General features: G+C 39.0%; 1 protein-coding gene across 18 annotated transcripts in view; it reads left to right on the top strand.

The window, feature by feature from the left end:
* The window catches only part of DMD (dystrophin), a 1,274,903-nt gene that overhangs the window by 414,085 nt on the left and 840,868 nt on the right, over positions 1-19,950 (top strand). For all 18 annotated transcript variants that reach the window (XM_064151948.1, XM_064151957.1, XM_064151959.1 and 15 more), the window contains exons 6-7: positions 1,155-1,327; positions 11,746-11,864. In XM_064151948.1, coding sequence (XP_064008018.1) covers positions 1,155-1,327; positions 11,746-11,864 — 292 coding nt within the window. The remainder of the gene's footprint in view (positions 1-1,154; positions 1,328-11,745; positions 11,865-19,950) is intronic.

Consider the following 19,950-nt stretch of genomic DNA (forward strand, 5'->3'; position numbering starts at 1 on the left):
CTATCTCATGGGTTTCACAATTTCAAAGCAGTCCATCCATCCATCCTCAAAAAGTACTGAAAGTTGCTCTTTGATACTGCAGAGCAATTCAAGCGGAGAATTACAGTGCAATTATATACTCCATAAATGAATAAGCAAGAATAAGCAATTTCATAATTAAATTATATCTTAGGGAGCACTTTAAGTGGGTTGCTACTCTTCACAATATATAAGGAGGAAGCAATGATTTCAAAGGGATTACTTTATGAGAAAATAAATTACAGACTTCTTAGGAGAAGATTTGGATGTTCTTTCACTGGTGAAAGAGTAGCTAAGAAACGTATAATTGACTAAATAATGGTTAAAGTCCAGGCCAATAGAGCTCTCAGAATAGTTTTGTTGGCTTCTTTGTTTTTTGATGATTTTTTTGTTGTTGTTGATTGGGTTTTGCTTAATTTTGGTTTTGTTTTGTTTAATTTTTTTTGTTTGCTTGTTTATTTGAGGGTTTTTTTGGGGGGGTGTCTTTTTTTTCCTTTTGTAAAACAATCAGAGATCTTTCTCTAATGAAAGAGGAATATTAACTATTCATTCAAAAGAAAACAACCGACATACACAGTGATCTTTTAAAGCATGCAGTGAAAATCGCTTTTCATGCAAGTAGATGTATGCAAACATAGTTTGAACATATAAGTAAAAGTTATTACTTCTGTGCCCTATGCACATTTGCTTTACCTTGGTACTTCAGGTCTGCCAGTGAGAGAAGAATGCTTTTGTTTTGTCAAACTCTGCCATAATGTATCAAATTGACTAAGGATCTGTTTCCAAGAAAGAAAACCACAAGGAGGAATACTTAATCTGAATGAACTCTGTTTCCATAAGTGGTGCAAGCAAATGTGCCATGTGTGTTCATGCATGGAATGTTTTCATGTGCCACAGGGATGGATGAATTGAATGCATCAGCGATCGTGACCAACAAGTCAATGTTGCTTGTCTTTAATCATTCAGACTTGACTGCTATCATTAGGCTGTGACATGGTCTGTAATTACTGAGGAGGGTTTTGTGTAAGGTTTAAATCTAGGCAACTGAAGGTCCTTTGGGTCAAAAAAAAAAAAAAGGAAAAAAAATCAGCTTTTAATGAGTTCAGTCATTAATGAAATTCTGTTTCTTATTGCAGGTCAAAGATGTGATGAAAAACATCATGGCTGGACTGCAGCAAACAAACAGTGAAAAGATTCTCTTGAGCTGGGTCCGCCAATCAACTCGTAATTACCCACAGGTCAATGTTATCAATTTCACCAGTAGCTGGTCTGATGGATTGGCTTTCAATGCACTCCTCCACAGTCACAGGTGGGAAAACTTTTCATGATTACAGTGAGCATGCAACAAATGACTTGTAAAAGAGAGCTCGAGGGTGGTGTATCCATTATATGGGCAGTTTAGTTGCTTCCTGTGTGGTCCTTTCAAGGGTTTTTTTAAATGGCCACCTGTTTGCTTTGCTCTGGGTGTTGTGGTTGGTATCAGGCTGAATGCTCTGGTGGAGGGAGAGGGTCTGAAGGTTTCACAGAGCACCTGAGTATGCTGAAGTTAGTGCTTTTTTTTCTGGAATGTTACTGTATATGCCAAATACTCTCAGGGAGTACAGACGTAGAAACTTCTAAGAGTAAGGAATAGATCCAAAACTAAGCCTTTAAGATTGTCCCAAAGGGAAAAGGAGATTTTCTTATGGGGCCATAGTGGAGGAAAATGTGGTGTTTGTTGAAAGCCTCTGACGGTTACTGAATTAAAAGTATGGATTTGCCTCAGAAGGACACAGCTGGAGAAGACAGCCTTTGTTTTCAGAACCTTTCATGTTGTTCCCCCAGCTGATCTGAGTTTTCACCTTCTGTCTGAAGTTGTCTTGGTTTAGTCTATATGGTATAAAAGTATACCTTTAGAGATTCAGAGTTCTTTTGTAGTTCTGTGTGCGTGCCTGATGGAAGACGTCCAAGCCAATGTATCTTAAAGGTCTGGTTTTGCACTGCTGCTTTTAAAGCAGCCTTTCAAATGTGGTAAGCCTTCTGATCTCTTCTACTTTTGTACCTCTCTCCTAGAGGGAGCTGTTGCATTAAAAGCTTAGAATAAAATACAACAGAATACTTCTAAAAACATGGTCTGAGACAACATATGTCTCCCAATTTAACCAGATGTTCCTTTCAAAAAGTTTTACTGGCTCAAGTAATTCTGAATGAAACAGTCTGATTAAATCTGCTGCTGTTGTAGTCCAAAGACTAACAATCATAGCCACTTACAGTGGTTGCATCTTGCAGTACTATGCCAAGCATCTCTTACTGTGAGTCTGTTTTTCCACCCTGCATATACCTGGGAGACTTGAGTAGATCTGACTGAGCTAGGCTCTAGGACTTCTGAAGACAAACACTTTTGAATGTAGTTCCCAATCTGATTTTCTAATTCTCCTGGTCTGTGTTTTTCTCTTCCATTGTCTTGTTCTCCATAAAGTTTGGTCCAGATGTTCTCTTCTTTTTTGTGTCTTCCTCTGTGTTTCTTCCTCTGCATTTCATTAGTCCACTTTTTTCATTGATTTTTTTTCCTCCTTCCTGTCTACAATGCCTTTCAATACCTCTCTGTACTCCCAGCAATGTTTATATTGAAGTGGGCTTTTGAGGAAAAACAAGGATTTGTTGCTCTAATCGTCAAAACATCAACCATTGTCTTTATGGTTACTTAGGAACTAACTTAGCACACATATAAGATACAATGGTTGGAAATTTCATTTTTAAAAGTCTAACACATATATTCATGATTTTCTGAAACTTAAACGTCTTCTAATAATCAGAAATATTCTTGATTGCAAACAGTAGCTTCTCTTTTTGACACTGAGGTTTAGCCTTTCCTTCGGGTGTATTTCAGAGGTAAGACATAAGCCTTCTGCATTGATCCTCAGGTTATAACTGGTGTACACAATCTTAATCAAATTTAGATGTTCTGAGGAAAGGAAGTAGAATTAGTCAGAAAAATGCTTCATGTGGTTTGAAAATCAGGTATGATTATGAAGTCATAGGGTAGATCTGCTGCCTGGTGTGTGTATTTTTTGCCAGTTTTAGCACAATTGCTAGACTGCTACAAACAAACCAAAACAAACTATGAAACAGTCAGCCAACCAAACAAGTCCCCCAAATCCATCAACTCCCTCAAAATGAACAACAAAACAAAAATCTCTCCAAAAGACTTCCATAATACCTTGATGCAGACCAGGATATGATTTGCCTTCTGGGCTGCAAGCGCACACTGTCTGCTTATGTCCAGCTTCTCCTCCACCACTATCCTCAAGTCCCTTTCCACAGGGCTGCTCTCTAACACCTGTGCTGATATATGTGCATAAGCACATAGACCAGCACCTGTACCCCAGCCTGTACTGATATGTGTGCATAAGCATTATTATTCCAACTCTGAAACTCCTTTAATTCCTGAGACATGGAAAACTTACATGATATAGCTAAGTTAATAATACTGGCTTTACATGAATCAGAATCATTTTTGTTGGAAGAGACCTTTAAGATCAAGTCTGACAACTTAGCACTGCCAAGTCCACCACTAAAATCCCTCAGCATCAGGTCCATATATGGATAAATACCTCCAGTGATGATGACTTGACCATTTCTCTGGGCAACCTGTTCCACTGCCTCACAACCCTTAGAGTGAAGACTTTTTTTTCTTCAACTGAAACCTTCCCTGTTGCAACTTCAGGCCATTTTCTCTCTACCTGTTAGAATCAGACCTATTATGGTTTGTTTACTTTGCTGGATTATAATAAAGATGTAACAGTATGCCTTAAATAATAAAATCAAACCAATCTCTGTCCTTCTAAGTGATGATATTTTCACTTCTCTTATATAAACATGTTCAGTGGTGGACAAGTGGCTTTTTTCTACATGCTTGTTTTGCTGCTGTATTGTTGTTTTTCAAGAGGTTCAGACAGTAGTGTGAAAATGTACCTGCATGAGTACTTTCAGTATCTCCTGAAAAGATTAAAAGAAATTAGAGACCAACACGAAGCATTAACTGTGTAGACATAATACACTGTAGGAACAGTGCCCTCAGTGGGAAGCTTTGCCTTTCTTGCTTACACTGACTGTTTTGTTTTGATCGAATGTTTCTAATAGCTTTTCTCTGTCATTTCACAAAGGGGTTACTTTGAGTGGGTATTTCCATTTGTATAATCACCATCTCTTTATGTACATCTAGCAATTTGTTTTAATACTGAGTGTGAGGACCAGAAGAGCAGGGGTTACTTGGCAAAGATACCAAGGTGCAGCAGTGAGCCCAGGGTGTCAGTTTTCACTATATAAAGATGGACTTGGGAGATGGATGCTTGAACAGTATCTTCTGCATTTAACTGAATAAACAAGGTAGCAGCTGTGGAGTAGCCACCATCACACTAGGAATATGCAGAAACTAAAATACTTTGCCAAGGAAGAGAGGTCAGTCCTCCTCCTTGCTGCAGTCTCCAGACCACAGAGAGCTTTCCCCATTAACTTCTTTGAATCTTTTTCTCCAGACCAGTATCAGAAAGAGCTTTATCTCTTTCCTCTTTGTGAGGGCTTTGTGTTGTTTATTATCATTATTGTTTTATCTTTCCTAGCTCTTTAATCGGGATTTTGAAATGGGAACAAGTGACGTTAATTAGCTTACTCCCTTGCCCTGGTTTTAATTTAGCTGGCAGCTGAGCTCTGACAATCTGCTCACAACAGAGACGTTTCTTCTTTCCCATCCCCTTTCTCTCCCCTTCAGGTGAGCAAGGAGAAAATAGGCCCAGGAGGCAGAGATGTTAGAGATAAGGACCATTTACTACACTTTACACAAAAGGAAACAGAAATACTGGCATATGTAGAAGCAGAACAGAAAAAGACCACAAACGGCCCATGCCCCTTAAGCCAAAGGACTGGAAAAAAGAAACACACACAACCCCCAAAACCCTGAATAGGGAACTTTAGGAGCAATAGAATATACTTCAAGTCCCATAAGTCCTGGTCAACACCGTCCTGTCATGCAGTGAGTATGATGTTAGCTTGGTATAGAATGAAGCACGGCAGGGGTGCAGGGTAGGCCTGTCCTCTATCCTTTGTTCCTTCTAGGTGGGTCAGGTAGCTGAACCAGTACATCCCTCCTTCTTTAAAAGGTGTCAACTCAGGCCAAGTGGCCGCCTTAGAAATGAGCACATTACTGGAGCTGTTCTAGCTTCAGAGTGGCAGAGCAGGGAGGGAAGAAGGAAAAAGGTGTTAAGAAGAGGTCCTAGATAGAAAAAAATGTAAGTTTGCCTTGCCTGTAAGTAGGATTTAAAGCTGTGTTATGAAGAAGTGTGAAAATTCTTTAATTGTAGCAAGTCAATAGGTTGTATAGTAGTTACTGGCTCCTGGTTTGTTTTGATTAAGAGTGTTAAAGACCTATGAGTGACCTGTTCAGGTGGGAGATGTCCCTGCCTATGGTGGGGGGTTGGAACTAGATGATCTTTGAGGTCACTTCCAACCTAAACCATTCTATGATTCTAAGATTTTCTTATATAAATAAAGCTGGAACAGCAATAAACCCACATTGCTTGTGAAAAGAAAATGTTATCTGTTATGATCTAAGTGTGGCTCCTTTCTACATTCATTAATGGAGTGGATTTTATGGATTAGATCTGTGAGTTGCTCTTTTGGTGGTTTTCTATAATAGCCTAATGCTAATAACTTTATAACCTGAGCTAGCTGTTTATAAGGCTTAAGAAAATGGCTTGCTAAAACATGTACAGAGTCACTTTGTGATATTGGTAATTAATATTGTGTAATGATTTTTTACCAAATATTGCATAGGTTCTAAGGGCTTGTGATACTTTGGAAATTAGTCACTTCAGGAGTTCTGAAGACATGAAAACAATACATCCAGTGATGTTAAAGTATCTTGGCAATGTTTCACTTCCTTCAGAGTTCTGACTCTCAAGTGCATGCTTTTTCTTACTTCTCTTGAATTTATGCCTTTGCAAAATTCATTGCTTCTTCAGGTTTCACTGCCAATGCATCTTAGATGATTTAAATTCATCAGGGAAAAAAAGTATTTGAATGAATAAAAGTGTTCTTTAGGAAGTAAAGAAAGGAACACACATAAATTGTTTTGAAGTTTTGGTGTTTAGTCTTTTTGATGGTTTGTTTTATCTATTTAATTTTGTTGGTGGTTGTGATGGTTTAGGAGTTACCCATCCCCCCAGGCTTATGAAATCACTCAGACTAGACTCATCTGGCTGGAAGTTAAGGAATGAAGCTTTATAATCACAGCTTAGCACAATATACAAGCAGATATTTACAATATATTACAAATATATACAGCTATACACAGAAATATGCAAATTCAAAGTAATACAGAAACACAATACTCCTCCCAGAAATTGGAGTCCTCAGGAGGGGCTCCCAACCATCCTTCCACCTTCTTTCCACACCTCTACCTTATGCCACATTTCGCCTTATGTGCAAGGTTGGAGGATCTGCAAGAGGGAATTAGAAGCAGAAATGATTGGTTGGGTTACACAGCTGCAAAAGCCCAGGGAGAAAACAACAGACTCCAACACAGAGACACACTCTGTCTTATCTGTGTTTGTTTTCTTGGTTTTATACATCTCAGTGAACCTATGAGTGAAGTAGACATCACCATTGTTTTCTTTTCACAGTCTATAATCTAGTTTTTTCTCATTATAATATTACAGTTAGCCTCAAACTAGCACAGTTGGGTTTGGGTTTTGGGGGGGGTGTTTGTTTTGTTTTTCTCTTCATTCCTAATAAAGTCTTGTGGGGGTTATTTGGTCATAATATCTCCATGAAAATTAGCTTTCTATCTTTGACAAAGATCAAGCAGATGGTCTCTGAGACAAAATAAGAGTAAACTTTGAAGATGTGTCCTGAAACTCTGTATCACAATAGGGGCTATGGGTAGGGACAGATAACTGTGGTGGGATGAAGTTGCTGGGCATATTTGTCTGTGCCTCTGAATTCTGTTGCATACTTTATATCAGATGGTGACCTGTTGTTCTGTAGTAATGAGGTTTATGTTATCCATGACTTCAGCTTTCACACAGAGATAAGTCTGGATTTCTTTGGCCTTAGTATATTGCAGATTCGTTTTTCTTGGCGTGGCTGATCTGTTTCCACCACAGATCATGTAATTGTTTGGGAAGGGGAAAACAAATGTCTCTTTTATACTTTAAGCAAAAATATTTCTGAAAAGCCTCAGGTTTATTTCCTCCTTTAAAGTTTCTTACTTTATTATTTGATTTTTACTTTCTATAGCTAATAGAAAGTAAAAATCATAGAATTCTGTGATTTTTACTTTCTGCTAGCTATAGGAAATAACTGTAACAATTAAAAATATCATGTGTTCCAAATAAATTTTGATTTTACAATTTAAAAAATCTTCATTTAAGCCTTTAATCCTATCAGTTCTGGTTCTCCATGAAAAGATTGTCATGACCTAATCTTACAGCTGAAGACTAGTGTCTTAATTGTAAAGAAAGCTTTCAAGAGAGTTTGAGAGTACCTCTTAAAAGGGGCTGAAGAGAACATAAGAGATAAATTTATCTCATTTCATTGGTTGGTTTGGTTATTTTTTTATGTAGTTGGGAGCTCAGAGTGTTCTTTCTCCTTTGCTTGCTTTTTCCTACTGTCTCTTCCTCTGCTTTGAGAATTGTTTAGGCTGTGGTGAGGAACAGCAGCAGGATAGAGGTACCTTGTTAGCTGAAGTTTTTGTCTGGGGGGTCTGGATTTGCACAGGGCTATTGTCTAGTTGTATATGTATATATTTATTACTTTCAAATGCTGAGTAGTGTGGTACCTTACCTTTGGGGGTAAATCTTGAACTCTTAAGTGGTGTAAAACCACCACAACTAATACAAGATTAGTGCTGATCAATGAGCAGTTAAATGAAGCTCAGCATGTTCTCATTCTGTCTTCTTTGCACATGTATATGCTTGCACGTGTTGAAGGTGAAAAGTCTGCTGTGCTTCCTTGGCTTTACTCCTGACAAATATGAACCAAGCTGCAGACATAAGAAAAATTTCCTCTCCTTTTGTACAATTTTGACAACACAGAGAAAGCAATGAAAGATGGAGAATGTGTTCAGTTTGATTTCTCTTCTTTGCAATTTCATACCTGCTCAGTCCTCTAATTAAAACTCCTTAGAAAATTAATGTTGTTATCTGAAATTCTCCTTCAGAGTTGTTTCAAGGAGCTTTAAAAGCTATTTGTCATGTAAATTTTTTTATACCCCAGGTTGTAATGTCTTCTGCAATCATACTTGGCAGTATTGCTGAGTAAATATATCATGTGAAGCATCTAGACTCGTTACTCTCACACTTCAGACTAGCATTATGACTCTTGTCTAGTGATGGTGCTACCAAAATGTGTGTCAGGTAGTTTTTTTTAAGTAAAGGGAAAATCTGGACAGTTAAATAGCTGTGGGCAGAGGGAAAGCTTTTCAATTTTTAAATTTCTAAAATTAAATGAAATGTTTGTCAGAGCTGAGTTGCAGTAGGGGGCTATATACTTTTGACTTGGAATCTGTGCTATCTGTACCATACCAAGTCACCTGGCAGGGACTCACTGAAGCTTAGTACTTCTCAGTAGCTGTCTCTCAAATTTTTGCCATCTGTAGTAAGTGCCAGAAAAAGAGATGCACACACAGATGCACTAGATCTGACTCCAGCCGTGTCACATCCAGTACAAAGATAATCATAGAATCAACCAGGTTGGAAGAGACCTCCAAGCTCATCCAGGCCAACCTAGCACCCAGCCCTATCCAGTCAACCAGACCATGGCACTAAGTGCCTCATCCAGGCTTTTCTTGAACACCTCCAGGGATGGTGCCTCCGCCACCTCCCTGGGCAGCCCATTCCAATGGCAAATGCAGACTGCTGTGGGTTGAGTTGAATCTGCTGATGATATCCAATATCACACTGCCGTCGTGCCAGCTTCAAAATGAAAGCACTGGGCTGGAGCAAAAGATCGTGAGGCTTAAAGCTCAGATCGTAACATGCGAGGCTTCTTCTTCTGGATGCTACTTCCTGTTCCCAGTTTTTTGGGGTGTTGACCTTTTCCACTGGGCTGGTTTCTGCGTGCTTCTGTGAGTGTAACCATTTTATCGCTGTTCGCTGCTGCTGCTGCTGCTTTTTGCTGCATTTTTCTGTGAATGGGTGTCCCAGTTTGGGGCCAGAAGCATACCCAGGACTGGAGGACAGGAATCATAGAATCAACCAGGTTGGAAGAGACCTCCAAGGTCATCCAGTCCAAATGACTCTTACCCCTTTCCAGGAGTGAGAATGAGGACACTGCACACTAATTGGAAGTTTAAGGAGAAATTCTGTTTACAAGAGCATGTGTATGAAAAAGGCAACCAGATAGAATGTGTACAAAAAACTACTGGGCCCAAACCGGTCTCCTAGAATCCTCCACCACTTCCACCCTCAGTCGGCCTGAGGGTAGGCCACAACTGCCCTCCCCAGCTGGGGCCTACAAGGCCTCAGTGGCCACAATGATGCAGCTCAACTCCCTGCCAGCAGTCTCCTCCAGGAGGTAAGAACGTGCGCTCCTCACAGAAGGGAAGGGAAGGGAAGGGGAGAGTTCAGGCAGGTGCTATCTTTGAAGCTGTGATACCAGAAGATGGAATAGAATCACAAAATTAGAGTGCCCTGGGACAAGCAGGTCCATCGCCCTGGGATGGGCCTCTGTCCCTTTCGTTTTGTTGATAGGAAACCCAGGAGGATCCTTCAAGCTGCCACATTAGGCTAAGGTAATTGTGCATTGTATCATTTCCAGTAAACTCTTTATTTCAACCCAGAAGGGTTTTCTTGTTGCTGCTTTCCCTCCTGTTTGAGCGGGAGGCAGAGAACTGGCTCGTGAGTGTGTGCTGTGTCAACCCAGCACGCAGACATAGCCTGCATTTTGAATACGCCTGTGTCTTAGTGCACAAATTGCTCTTTGATGTTGCATCTGTGACTAGAAACAGATTATAAACATGGATTTAAACTGGTCACGTTAGGAAGAAGTTCTTTACTGTGAAGGTGGTTGCTTGGGTAGATGAGGGAGGCCTAATCTTTGAAGACATTCAAGGTCAGGCTTGATGGGGCTTTGAGATCGAATTGGAGATGTTGCTGCTTACTGCAGGGGGTTTGGACTAGATGACATTTGGAGGTCGTTTCCAACCCAGACCATTCTATGATTCTGAAGCCATTGTGTACCTATCACTGCTCAATGGCCTTTTGATCTTCCAGCCCCATGATTTTATGATACCATCCGACTTTTCTCTGCCTTCCTTATCCTTTTCCCCAGTCAGACTGAATACTGCAGAATTGTTCTGCACATGGGCAGGATAAACCTCTATTTTTAACTAATGAGTAAGAGCCTCCTCATAGAGAATCAAAATACCTTAGAATAACTTAATTGTTATTGTGTAAATCACTCTCAGAAGAAAATTGGATAGTGAAGATGCATAACTGGGGAATTACTACTACAGAAATGGCATCTTCCTTGACTCTCTTGACGTTATTATGATGTAGTGAACTTTTCTGCCATCTATTATAGCTACAGGAGGAGACTTGACTTGAAAATGAATTTTTAAATTAATAAAAATGTTAATAAATCTGTCATAACTAATTGCAACCTTTTAATTTGTCTAAGCAACTTGATTTAGCTGTAGGTAAAATTATATGTTTAACTGTTTTCTGATTTTGCATGCTGTATCAAAGTCACAAACAGTGTAGCTGGTTTTCATCACATTCTATGCATATTAATTACAGAGTACCTGATGGAACATTTTTTCCAAAGTGCTTGAAAACAAACTCTAATCCTCTGATGTATAACTGAGGTGAAACACCAAAGGTCACCGTGCAATAACATCATTTATGTTGCAAACAATGCAACTGGTACAAGTGCTCAGATTCTGTGTCTGAGCTACAGTTCAGTTTTGGTCATTCTGTCTTTTTGTGCAAATAAAGCCTCTCTTTTTTTTTTTTATTTTATAAGTTTTATATTCATTTTGTACTTTGAAAATTGCTGTGTGTGTTTTGTTTTTTTCTAAAAGTTTGGGTAAGAGAATGGGCAGGTGCATCTGTGCTGTGTACTTCACTAGGTCATGAATTTTTGAACCTCCTGACCAATTTCAATGGGATATAACAGCAAGCTGGTAATAGAATCAGAGAATGGTTCTGGTTGAAAAGACCTTTAAGATTGTGGAGTTCGACCATTATCTAGTTCTACTCAGAAGCAATTACCTTCTTCAAAATAGGAAGAGACGAGAAGTGAAAAACTGGTGACTGGAGAGAGAAGGCAGCAAAATGATGCCAGTAATCTGTTCTGCTGCAAGCCAGTCCCAGTGCGCATAACTCCAGCATATGATCCTTCTCAACAAGGAATTCTATGGCACTAGAAGAGAAGAGCAAATCTGCTGTGGACATTTTGAGCCATGACAGGAAAAGAATGCTATGGGTGGAAACAGGCAGCTTGGAGGAATAATATTATAGGCTTTTGGGTCAATAGAACATACGGTTAATGTGATGGAGATGGACATAGATGACTATAGGGTGGAAACCCATTAGAAACCAAACCATTTCTTGCAACATTAATTGAATAAGTTCTTTCATTAAGAAAACAAAACTTAATAGCTGATGCTGATGGATAGCCATAGAAATATGTAATTAAATCTAATGCTAAAAAAGAGTAAATGTATTTTTCCTCTTATTTTGGCTTTAGACCGGATCTGTTTGATTGGAATGCTGTTGTTTCTCAGCACTCACCTGTACAACGATTAGACCATGCATTCAACGTAGCCAAGCAACACCTGGGCATAGAGAAACTCCTGGATCCCGAAGGTTAGTAGAAATAATGCTCTTTTCTCCAAGGTGAAAGTCAATTTTACTTCTTTTTCACAAGAATTTAACATTTTGCAAGGTAAACCAAACTGAAGCAAAATAATTTGTTCATATATGTTTTAATGTTAACTTTGCTCTATTGAAATAACATAAAAACTGTCAGTTTTATGTCCATGACGTAAAGTATGGGTTTTTTTCAGCTTTGAAGCCAGAGTTTTAAAGTATATGCACTGAATTAAAGGTACCTCAATAAGTAGTTGATTTCCATTCCAAAAAGTTAGAGCATTTGTAGCTTTTATACCTACTGGAAAGATCTATGAGTTCAAGTTAGCTTTTAATTCGTGTATTCAAACTCAAGATACTCACGTCTTTAAAATCTGACTTACCATCTTCTGATTATTGCAATTTTATGTTATACTTCATTATGCAGTTGTGTTTGACAGGTTCTTGTTTTTTCACAGAATCATGTGTCATTTTGTCCATTTCTGCATATTCTCTGCCCTACTTTCTGAACTGCTGACAGCCTACGTAATTTTAACCCAGAGAACATTTCTGAATCATTCTTTACTACAAGGCAATTTTGAACGACTGTTGTATTTCCTTTTCATATGTGCTTTTGTGCACACTTACAGACATTCTCTTTTCTTCCACACCACCATCCATGTGCTATGTTTTCATGCAATTTCCTGTTAAGTCCCTAACAAATGCAATTTCCTATATGTTTCTGCTATACTCAGTAGCTCACCTTGTGGTGAGATCCTGACTGGATGGAACATTATGTAACAGAATACTAAAATTAGTCTAAAACAGAAACATAGTAGGGCATGTCTCAAAATTAAGCTGATAACTTTGTGTCCTGTATATTTGTCTAGGAAAAATAAGTGAAAAAAAAAATGTCTGTTTGTGCTGTGCTTGAACACCACAAAGCTTGCTGCTCTGTGACCTTACTGATTTGTAGATTGAAGAACTGTTAGAGGACATGATTTCAGTCAAGACAGTGATATTTTGCCCTGCAAAGAATTAGAAGAGAAGCATCCTGAGTGGTGCTCACAATTAGAGCAGCAAATAAGCTTTTACTCGAAGGTGACAGAGTGAAAGCTTTATGAGTCCTCCTGAGTGTGTGTCTTGTGTACAGTCAAATAGCTCCCCTTACAGCAGCAACATATGGCGTGTCTGTAGAGGAACTCATGGAAGAAGTACCTAGTAAACCCAGTAGGGCAGTGCTTGCTAGGACACTCTTTCATCTCTAGAAATACATTTGTGTGAACTGCTGGAGCAGGAATAGAATCTTCATTTCTGAGAGCATGAGATTCAGAGTGTGAGATTTGAACGAGCTTGCAGTTGAAGTCTGGGTTGCAGAACTGAATAGATGCAGTCTCAAACATTGCTCTAATTGCTTGGACTTTCTTATTAAAATAGATTAGCGAATAAGTTTTCTATATGCAAAAGTCACTGTTGATTAAATATTTTATTCTGGCTTTGGCAAAAGTGCTTGCAGTTGTTTAGCCAACAACAGAAAAGTTTTTTAAGCATTGGTGGTTTTCTAAATGTCTGTTGCAATTTTTTGCTATTCAGTGTTGTAAAACACAATGCTTGCCACCTGCAAACTTTTCCAAAAGCAAAGAAAATTCTGTGCTTATTTGAAAACACGTGAATTTGTGAATCCAGCATACTAGTTCTGTCATATTTCTTTGTCTTAACTGGATACTTAAATATCTCTGTAAGATGTAGTAACAGCACTCTTAATCTGGCTGCTAACCTAAAAAAAGCTGTGAAGTGCTACTGTATTAGAACAAAAAAAGGAATATGCATTCACTGGTATCCAGCATTTCATATGAGGAGCAGCTGAGGGAACTAGGGTTGCTTTATTTGCAGGAGAGAAGGTTAGGAGGAGATCTTACGTCCTATTGCACTCTACGCGTCCCTGAAAGGAGGTTATAGTGAGGCTGATGTTGGACTCTTCTCCCAGGTAAAGTGATAGAGTAAAAGGAAATGTGTTTAGGTTGTGCCAAGGGAGGTTTAGATTGGACAACAGGAAAGCTTCTTTACTGAGTGATGAGGCATTGGGACAATCTCCCCAGGGAGGTGATGGGGTCACCATCTCTGGAGCTGTTCAAGAAGCAGGTGTGGCACTTCAGGATATGGTTTAGTGGTCATGGTAATTGAGTTACAGTTGAGCTCAAAGGTGTTAAAAGTATTTTCACATCTTAATGATTCTATGATTATTTTAGTAGTGATTAATTTACTAATACTTGTCAGTAGAGCACACATGTATTTTGTGAAACTTCAAAATTTAGGTTTTGTTAAATATTTGCTGTTTCATTTTGGAAATACTATGTAGAAAAGAGACCACTATTCAGTAAATTCTTCTGCAATTATATACAGCAATCAAACAAAAGAAAGGGGTTGGTTGTTTTTGCTTCGTGTTTGAAGTTAGAGATTGAAATAGATGACTAGGAAGTCCATCTTAGCAATTGAATTTGTAAAAGTAAATATTCAGCCAACTGTCTAGGTCATATATGAAGTTCATTTGTTTCTGAGGTTGCTAATATTTCGAGTCTATCCTGTAGTAGTCAGATCATTTCTAAGGCTGTTGATATTTTTAAGTCTGTCCCACAAGCAGATTTTAAAATATGGTTGCTGAATTTGATCTCAATTTCAATCACCAAAGCAGTTTAGATATGGTCTGTGTTTAAGTATTTTTGGTAAAAGCCATGCTGTGAAAGTTACAGCTTTTGTGTTTTGATTCATGCAGAGATAATGGTTATTGCAGTTTTCCTCACTTTTATTGACTGCTGGCAATGTTTTCACCTCAGTAGCATATCTTAAAGCAGACACTTTTCTCAGCTTTTAAGCAAGTGTACTTAACAAAACTACCACAGCCAATTGAATTTATACTGGCAATGGTGCATCTCAAAACACAAACAAATTCACTAGACATCACCTGCAAAAGGCTTCTTTTGTCTTTCCATCATTTAAAGAAATTCTCATTTTACACACAAGTCCTAAAATAGTTTGACAAGAATGTCTTGTTCTTGTTTTGATAGATTGACTTTATCCTATCTATGAAGCTTGATAACATCTTCTCAGTGTATATAAGCTCTCTAACTCCCTCTTAAAAACAACAAATTGTCTTTGTGCTTATAGCTGTTCTCTAAATAAATTTTGCAAAGGAAAGATTGTGATTAATCAAGTTTTATCTGAAGATACTCTGTCTTGATATAAATTCCCCAAATAGGCTACTTTCACAGCATAGAATAAATTTTGCAGAGTTATTTTATAACCAGAATGTTCATATGTGGTAGGGTTAAAACTACCCTCCAAAATAAAAACACCCGACCAGCTCAGAAGGTTTGGAAATAAGATAAAGCTATATATTTACAGCAAGGTAAAATCTAAAAGCATAAAATAAAATGCATACATACAGAATATGTTTTCATATTTTTACAAACGAGAAATAACACAAAGATTCCCCTGGAAAAAACACAGAGGGGGCTAAAAGCCACCTTCTTCTCTGTCCCCCTTTTCCCCCTTCCAGAGATAAAACCAGGCCCTGCTCTTATCTACTCAGCCAAGGTTAGTGTAGCCATGCAAGATCAGCCAGTGTGGGGAAAGGAAGAGGATTCTATAGGCAGGAAGCAGCAAAGAGCAGTTAGTGCAACAAATTATATACTAGTTCAGCAAACCAATGAAATTATATAGACTTAATCTATTATTTTTCTTCTATAACCAATTGTGATGGTTTGGGTGTTACCTGCCCCCCACACTTTAGAAATCACCCAGACTAGTCTCAGCCAGCTCTGGGAATATAAATGAAGGTATTTATTTACAGCTAGCACAATATACAAGCAGATATTTACAGTATATGCAGTTATATACAGAAATATACAAAGTAAAAGTAATACAGAAACACAACTCCCCTCCCAGAAACCTGAGTCCCCAAGAGGGGCTCTCAACCACCCCTGCACCTTCCCCCTGCCCCTCTCAACCTTACCCCAGTCCTAAGGAAGAATAGAGGTTCAGCCAAGAGGTTAAGAAGCAAAGGTGAGTGGAGGGTGAGGTTAGGGAGATGCAGCTCAGATGCAGCCCAGCCAGAAAGTGCAGCAAAAAAATGGCGAGAGCGTTATCTAATGTTTATGTTTCTTCTTCTCCAGCAAGACTCTGAGGGGAGTAGACATCACCATTGTTTTCCTTTCACAGCCTATGATCTAGTTTTTCTCACCAAAACATTCTAGCTTGCTTCAAACTAGCACACTAATGCTCTATTTTATTTACTTTCTATTTTAAAATGTCCAGAAAGTTTCTGTTTCTTGTTTATGATTTAGAGTGTTTATAATTAGAGTGTTAACTCTAAACTAACACATCATAATATTGGTGGGGAGGAGCGAATGAGCTTGTCTACAAGAATGAGATACATGGCAAGAGCTTTATCCCAGACTTCCTCCTTTCCTGTTGACAGAGGAGAGGAAGCTGATCCCATTCTGCAGTAAAAAGTTTAAATATGTGATAGCTGTTGGTTCTTTGTTTTGTTGTTTGGTGTTTTGAATTTTTTGGATTGTTGGCATGGGTTTGTTGGGTTTTTTTTAGTGCTGATGTTGAAAAGGGGGTGTTAAAAATCACACATAGCTTTCCTTTCTCTGTTGTGGAAAACAAAGTGAAAAATTCAGCTGCAGGATTTGAATGTACATTAGTATACATTTGAATATACATGCATTTCTCAACCTACTAACCACAGCACTTCTAATACACCCCAGAATTGCATTGGCCCTCGTGGCCACAAGAGCACATTGCTGGCTCATGGTCAACCTCCCATCCACTAAGACCCTCAAATCCTTTTCCCTGTCACTGCCTTCCAACAGATCAGTCCCCAGCCTATACTGATAGCTGGGGCTGTTCTTTCCCAGGTGTAAGACTACCTGGGATAGGCTGATTCTGGTTATATGTATAAACTGAGGGACAATAAGTTGTATAATAGCCATGGGGAAAGAGATGGGGCGTTACGTTGATGGCAAATTAAATACGAATCAAGTGTCCCCTGGCAGCCACAGCTGAGTGTGTACAGGGGTGCGTCAAGCAGAGCACAGCTGTCTGGTGGATAAGAGAGCTAGTGTTCCACTCAATACTGAACTAGTGCAGTCCCTTTTCAAGCACCGTGTGCACTTTTGTGTGCCTCAATAGAAGGACCTCAGCCTATTAGAGTGTGTTCAGAGGAAAGTAACCAAGGTGGTGAAAGGTCTTGAGGGCAGGACTTAAAAGGAGCGTCTGAGGTCACTTGGTTTGTTCAGCTTGGAAAAGAGGAGGCTGAATGACTTCATCACAGCCTACAGGTTGCTCAAGGAGGACAGGGAACTGTTGATCCTCTTCCCTGCTGACCAGCAAGCTGTGTCAGAGTAATTTCAGATTGGACTTTAGGAGAGGCTCTTCACTGGTCAGTCACTGGAGCAGGCTCCCTGCAGCACCCAGCCTATCAGACTCGAAAGTTTCATCTGAACAATGCCCTTAGTCATACAGTTCAGGTTTAGGTAGTCCTGTGAGGGGCAGGGAGCTGGACTTGAGCAGCCTTCTGGGTCCCTTCCAACTCAAGATATTTTATGATTTTTTTTTATTGAATTTTGTGAGTGAAAGATATGAAGGCTTCTACATCTATCTGGTATTTATTACTGTAGTCTATGTAAAATAAAAAGTGAAAAAATAAGATGATGTGGGAGGAATTGATGAATATTAATCAGTGTTATTTAGATGAAACTTAATGCCTAGAGGTTAATGGTTAGAATTTAAAAGAAAAACATCTGATTGCAAATTGGATTTTTTAGGCCAGATTATACCTACATAATTCACAGTGGCCTTTTGTTGTAAAATATTTATGATTATGCAGCTAAGATGTTTTCAATCTTAATACTCTCTGTGATCCTTTCAAATAACAAACAAACAAACCAAAAAACATGCTATTCCTCTGGTTGTTCAAAGGTAAGGTTTGTGTTCTTCCAGTCATGTCTCATTCAACTCAGAATATCTTGCAATGAACATTAATAAACCCAGGTAATTTTAATAGCAATTTTCATTCAGCTATGATTAGCAAAACCAGCATGTGGAAAAATTCTACTACAGTAATATACTCTTGCTTTTTTTTTTTAATGTTATTTTCTTTCTTTTTCCTTTAATATTTACTCATGGTACAAGTAAAGAAAATGCTTGACTGGTTTTTCCACACCTTTATGATGACTGTTGTGACATTCTGGGTGTAAATTTGAGTTACTGACCCTTGAAAATTGTTCTGTTGATTACTTTCAGTGTAAATCACTCCAGTTGTTAATTTCTGATTGTTCTCTTGATTATTCAGCATTTCAGATGTAAATAATATAAGCCTCTGTGCTAGTCTGAAGCTAGCTGGAATGTTTTGATGAGAACTAGATTACAGGCTGTGAAAGGAAAACAAGAGTGATGTCTACTTCACTCATAGGCTTGCTGAGATGTATAAGAACAAGAGTCCAAACATAGATAAGGCACTTCTGCCTGGGAGGTCTGGACTGCACTTCTCCCTCTAGCCTCTCTGCCACCTCTCTGATTAATCCACTTTGCTTCCTAACCCCCTGGCCAAACCTTCATTCTTCCTTCGGACTGGGGTAAGGTTGAGAGGGGTGGGAGAAGGTGTAAGGGTGTTTGGGAGCCCCTCCTGGGGACTCAGGTTTCTGGGAGAGCTGTTGTGTTTCTGTATTACCTTTTACCTTGTATATTTCTGTATATAACTGTGTATACTGTAAATATCTGCCTGTATATTGAGCTAAGCTGTAAATAATAAGCTTTATTCAAATTTTCAGAGCCGGCTGAGTCTAGTCTGGGTGATTTCCAAAGTGGGGGGGGGATGGGGAACACCCAAACTGTCACACCCTCTGTCCATCTTTCTTTAAAAACTTATAAACCTGGTCTTCAGCTCCCGACTTCTGTCATTCATTCTAAGGCATTTTTATACACAGGGAATAAGTAGGTGTAGTGGCAGGTAGTATGGTGTGAGTATTATTTTCCAAAATTAATATCTTCGTTAATTTTTATATTCATGACTCTTGCTACAGGCCATAATTTTTAATAACAGGTTCTTTGCAACAGTCATGAAAAGTATCACCCAAACACTTGCAGGGAGTTCTGTTGATGTCTTGATAGCCATTGAGGCTTCCCAGGCTCTAACAAGGTGCTGGGAGAGAGAAGCAGACGATCTCTGACCTGATCCTGTTTCCTCTTGGCTCCAGACGTAGCATGGAGACTTGCAGAGGTGCAGGCAGTATGTCTTGCAGACAGGCACAATGTCCTGCTGGCTAAGCAAGTGTATCGCATGAAGGCGTTTGATGCCTATCCTGGTAAACTTGAAGCAAGACAGTTTCCAGGTATACAAACCCAAAGTGTCAGCGTGTATTATGGAGCAGGTAGAGCATGGCAGGATGCAACAGCAGAGAGCACTGTGGCAGAAGCACGTTAAGGCAAAGCACTGGCAGAAGCACATAGTGTTTACCTGCTTATCTCTGTTTTTTTTAGCCCAAGATAATCTCTTTTTAGCCCAAAACTAAGGGTTCTTTGGCCACAAGTCAGCCAGTCAGAATGGCAGCTTGCCAAACTTGACCATATTGGGTAAAGTCAGGGCTTGCTTCTACCTTTTAGGGCAAAACACAAACAAGTGTATAAACACATGCAAATACCCTGCTTACAAGTTCGAAGGGACATGGAGATGCCAGGCCTTCTGTCTTCCTTTCCTGTGGTTGCTTCTCCCATCAGCAGAAGGAGGGGGAACAGAAAACATGCCTGGGCAAGTTAGGACATGTTTAGGCCTACCTTGGCCTTCCACAACAGTAGCTATGGAGATATTTGCTGTCTTGGTTGTTATGAATTAGCTAATTTCAGTAAGAAAAACCTTGAAATATCTTAATCAAATCAATAAATGATGATGGCATTAGTAATTACAGCTCATAGGTACATAAATTTGAATTATCAATCAAACTATAAAGATTAGTCTGCATCTTGTAATAATGTCTTAATTGCCAGTACCTGTGGTTACATCTTTTAGTAGTTCACTGATTCTTCCTGGTTGCTCTATCTA

The sequence above is a fragment of the Pogoniulus pusillus genome, chromosome 12 (genome assembly GCF_015220805.1).
Source record: "Pogoniulus pusillus isolate bPogPus1 chromosome 12, bPogPus1.pri, whole genome shotgun sequence".
NCBI lineage: Eukaryota > Metazoa > Chordata > Aves > Piciformes > Lybiidae > Pogoniulus > Pogoniulus pusillus.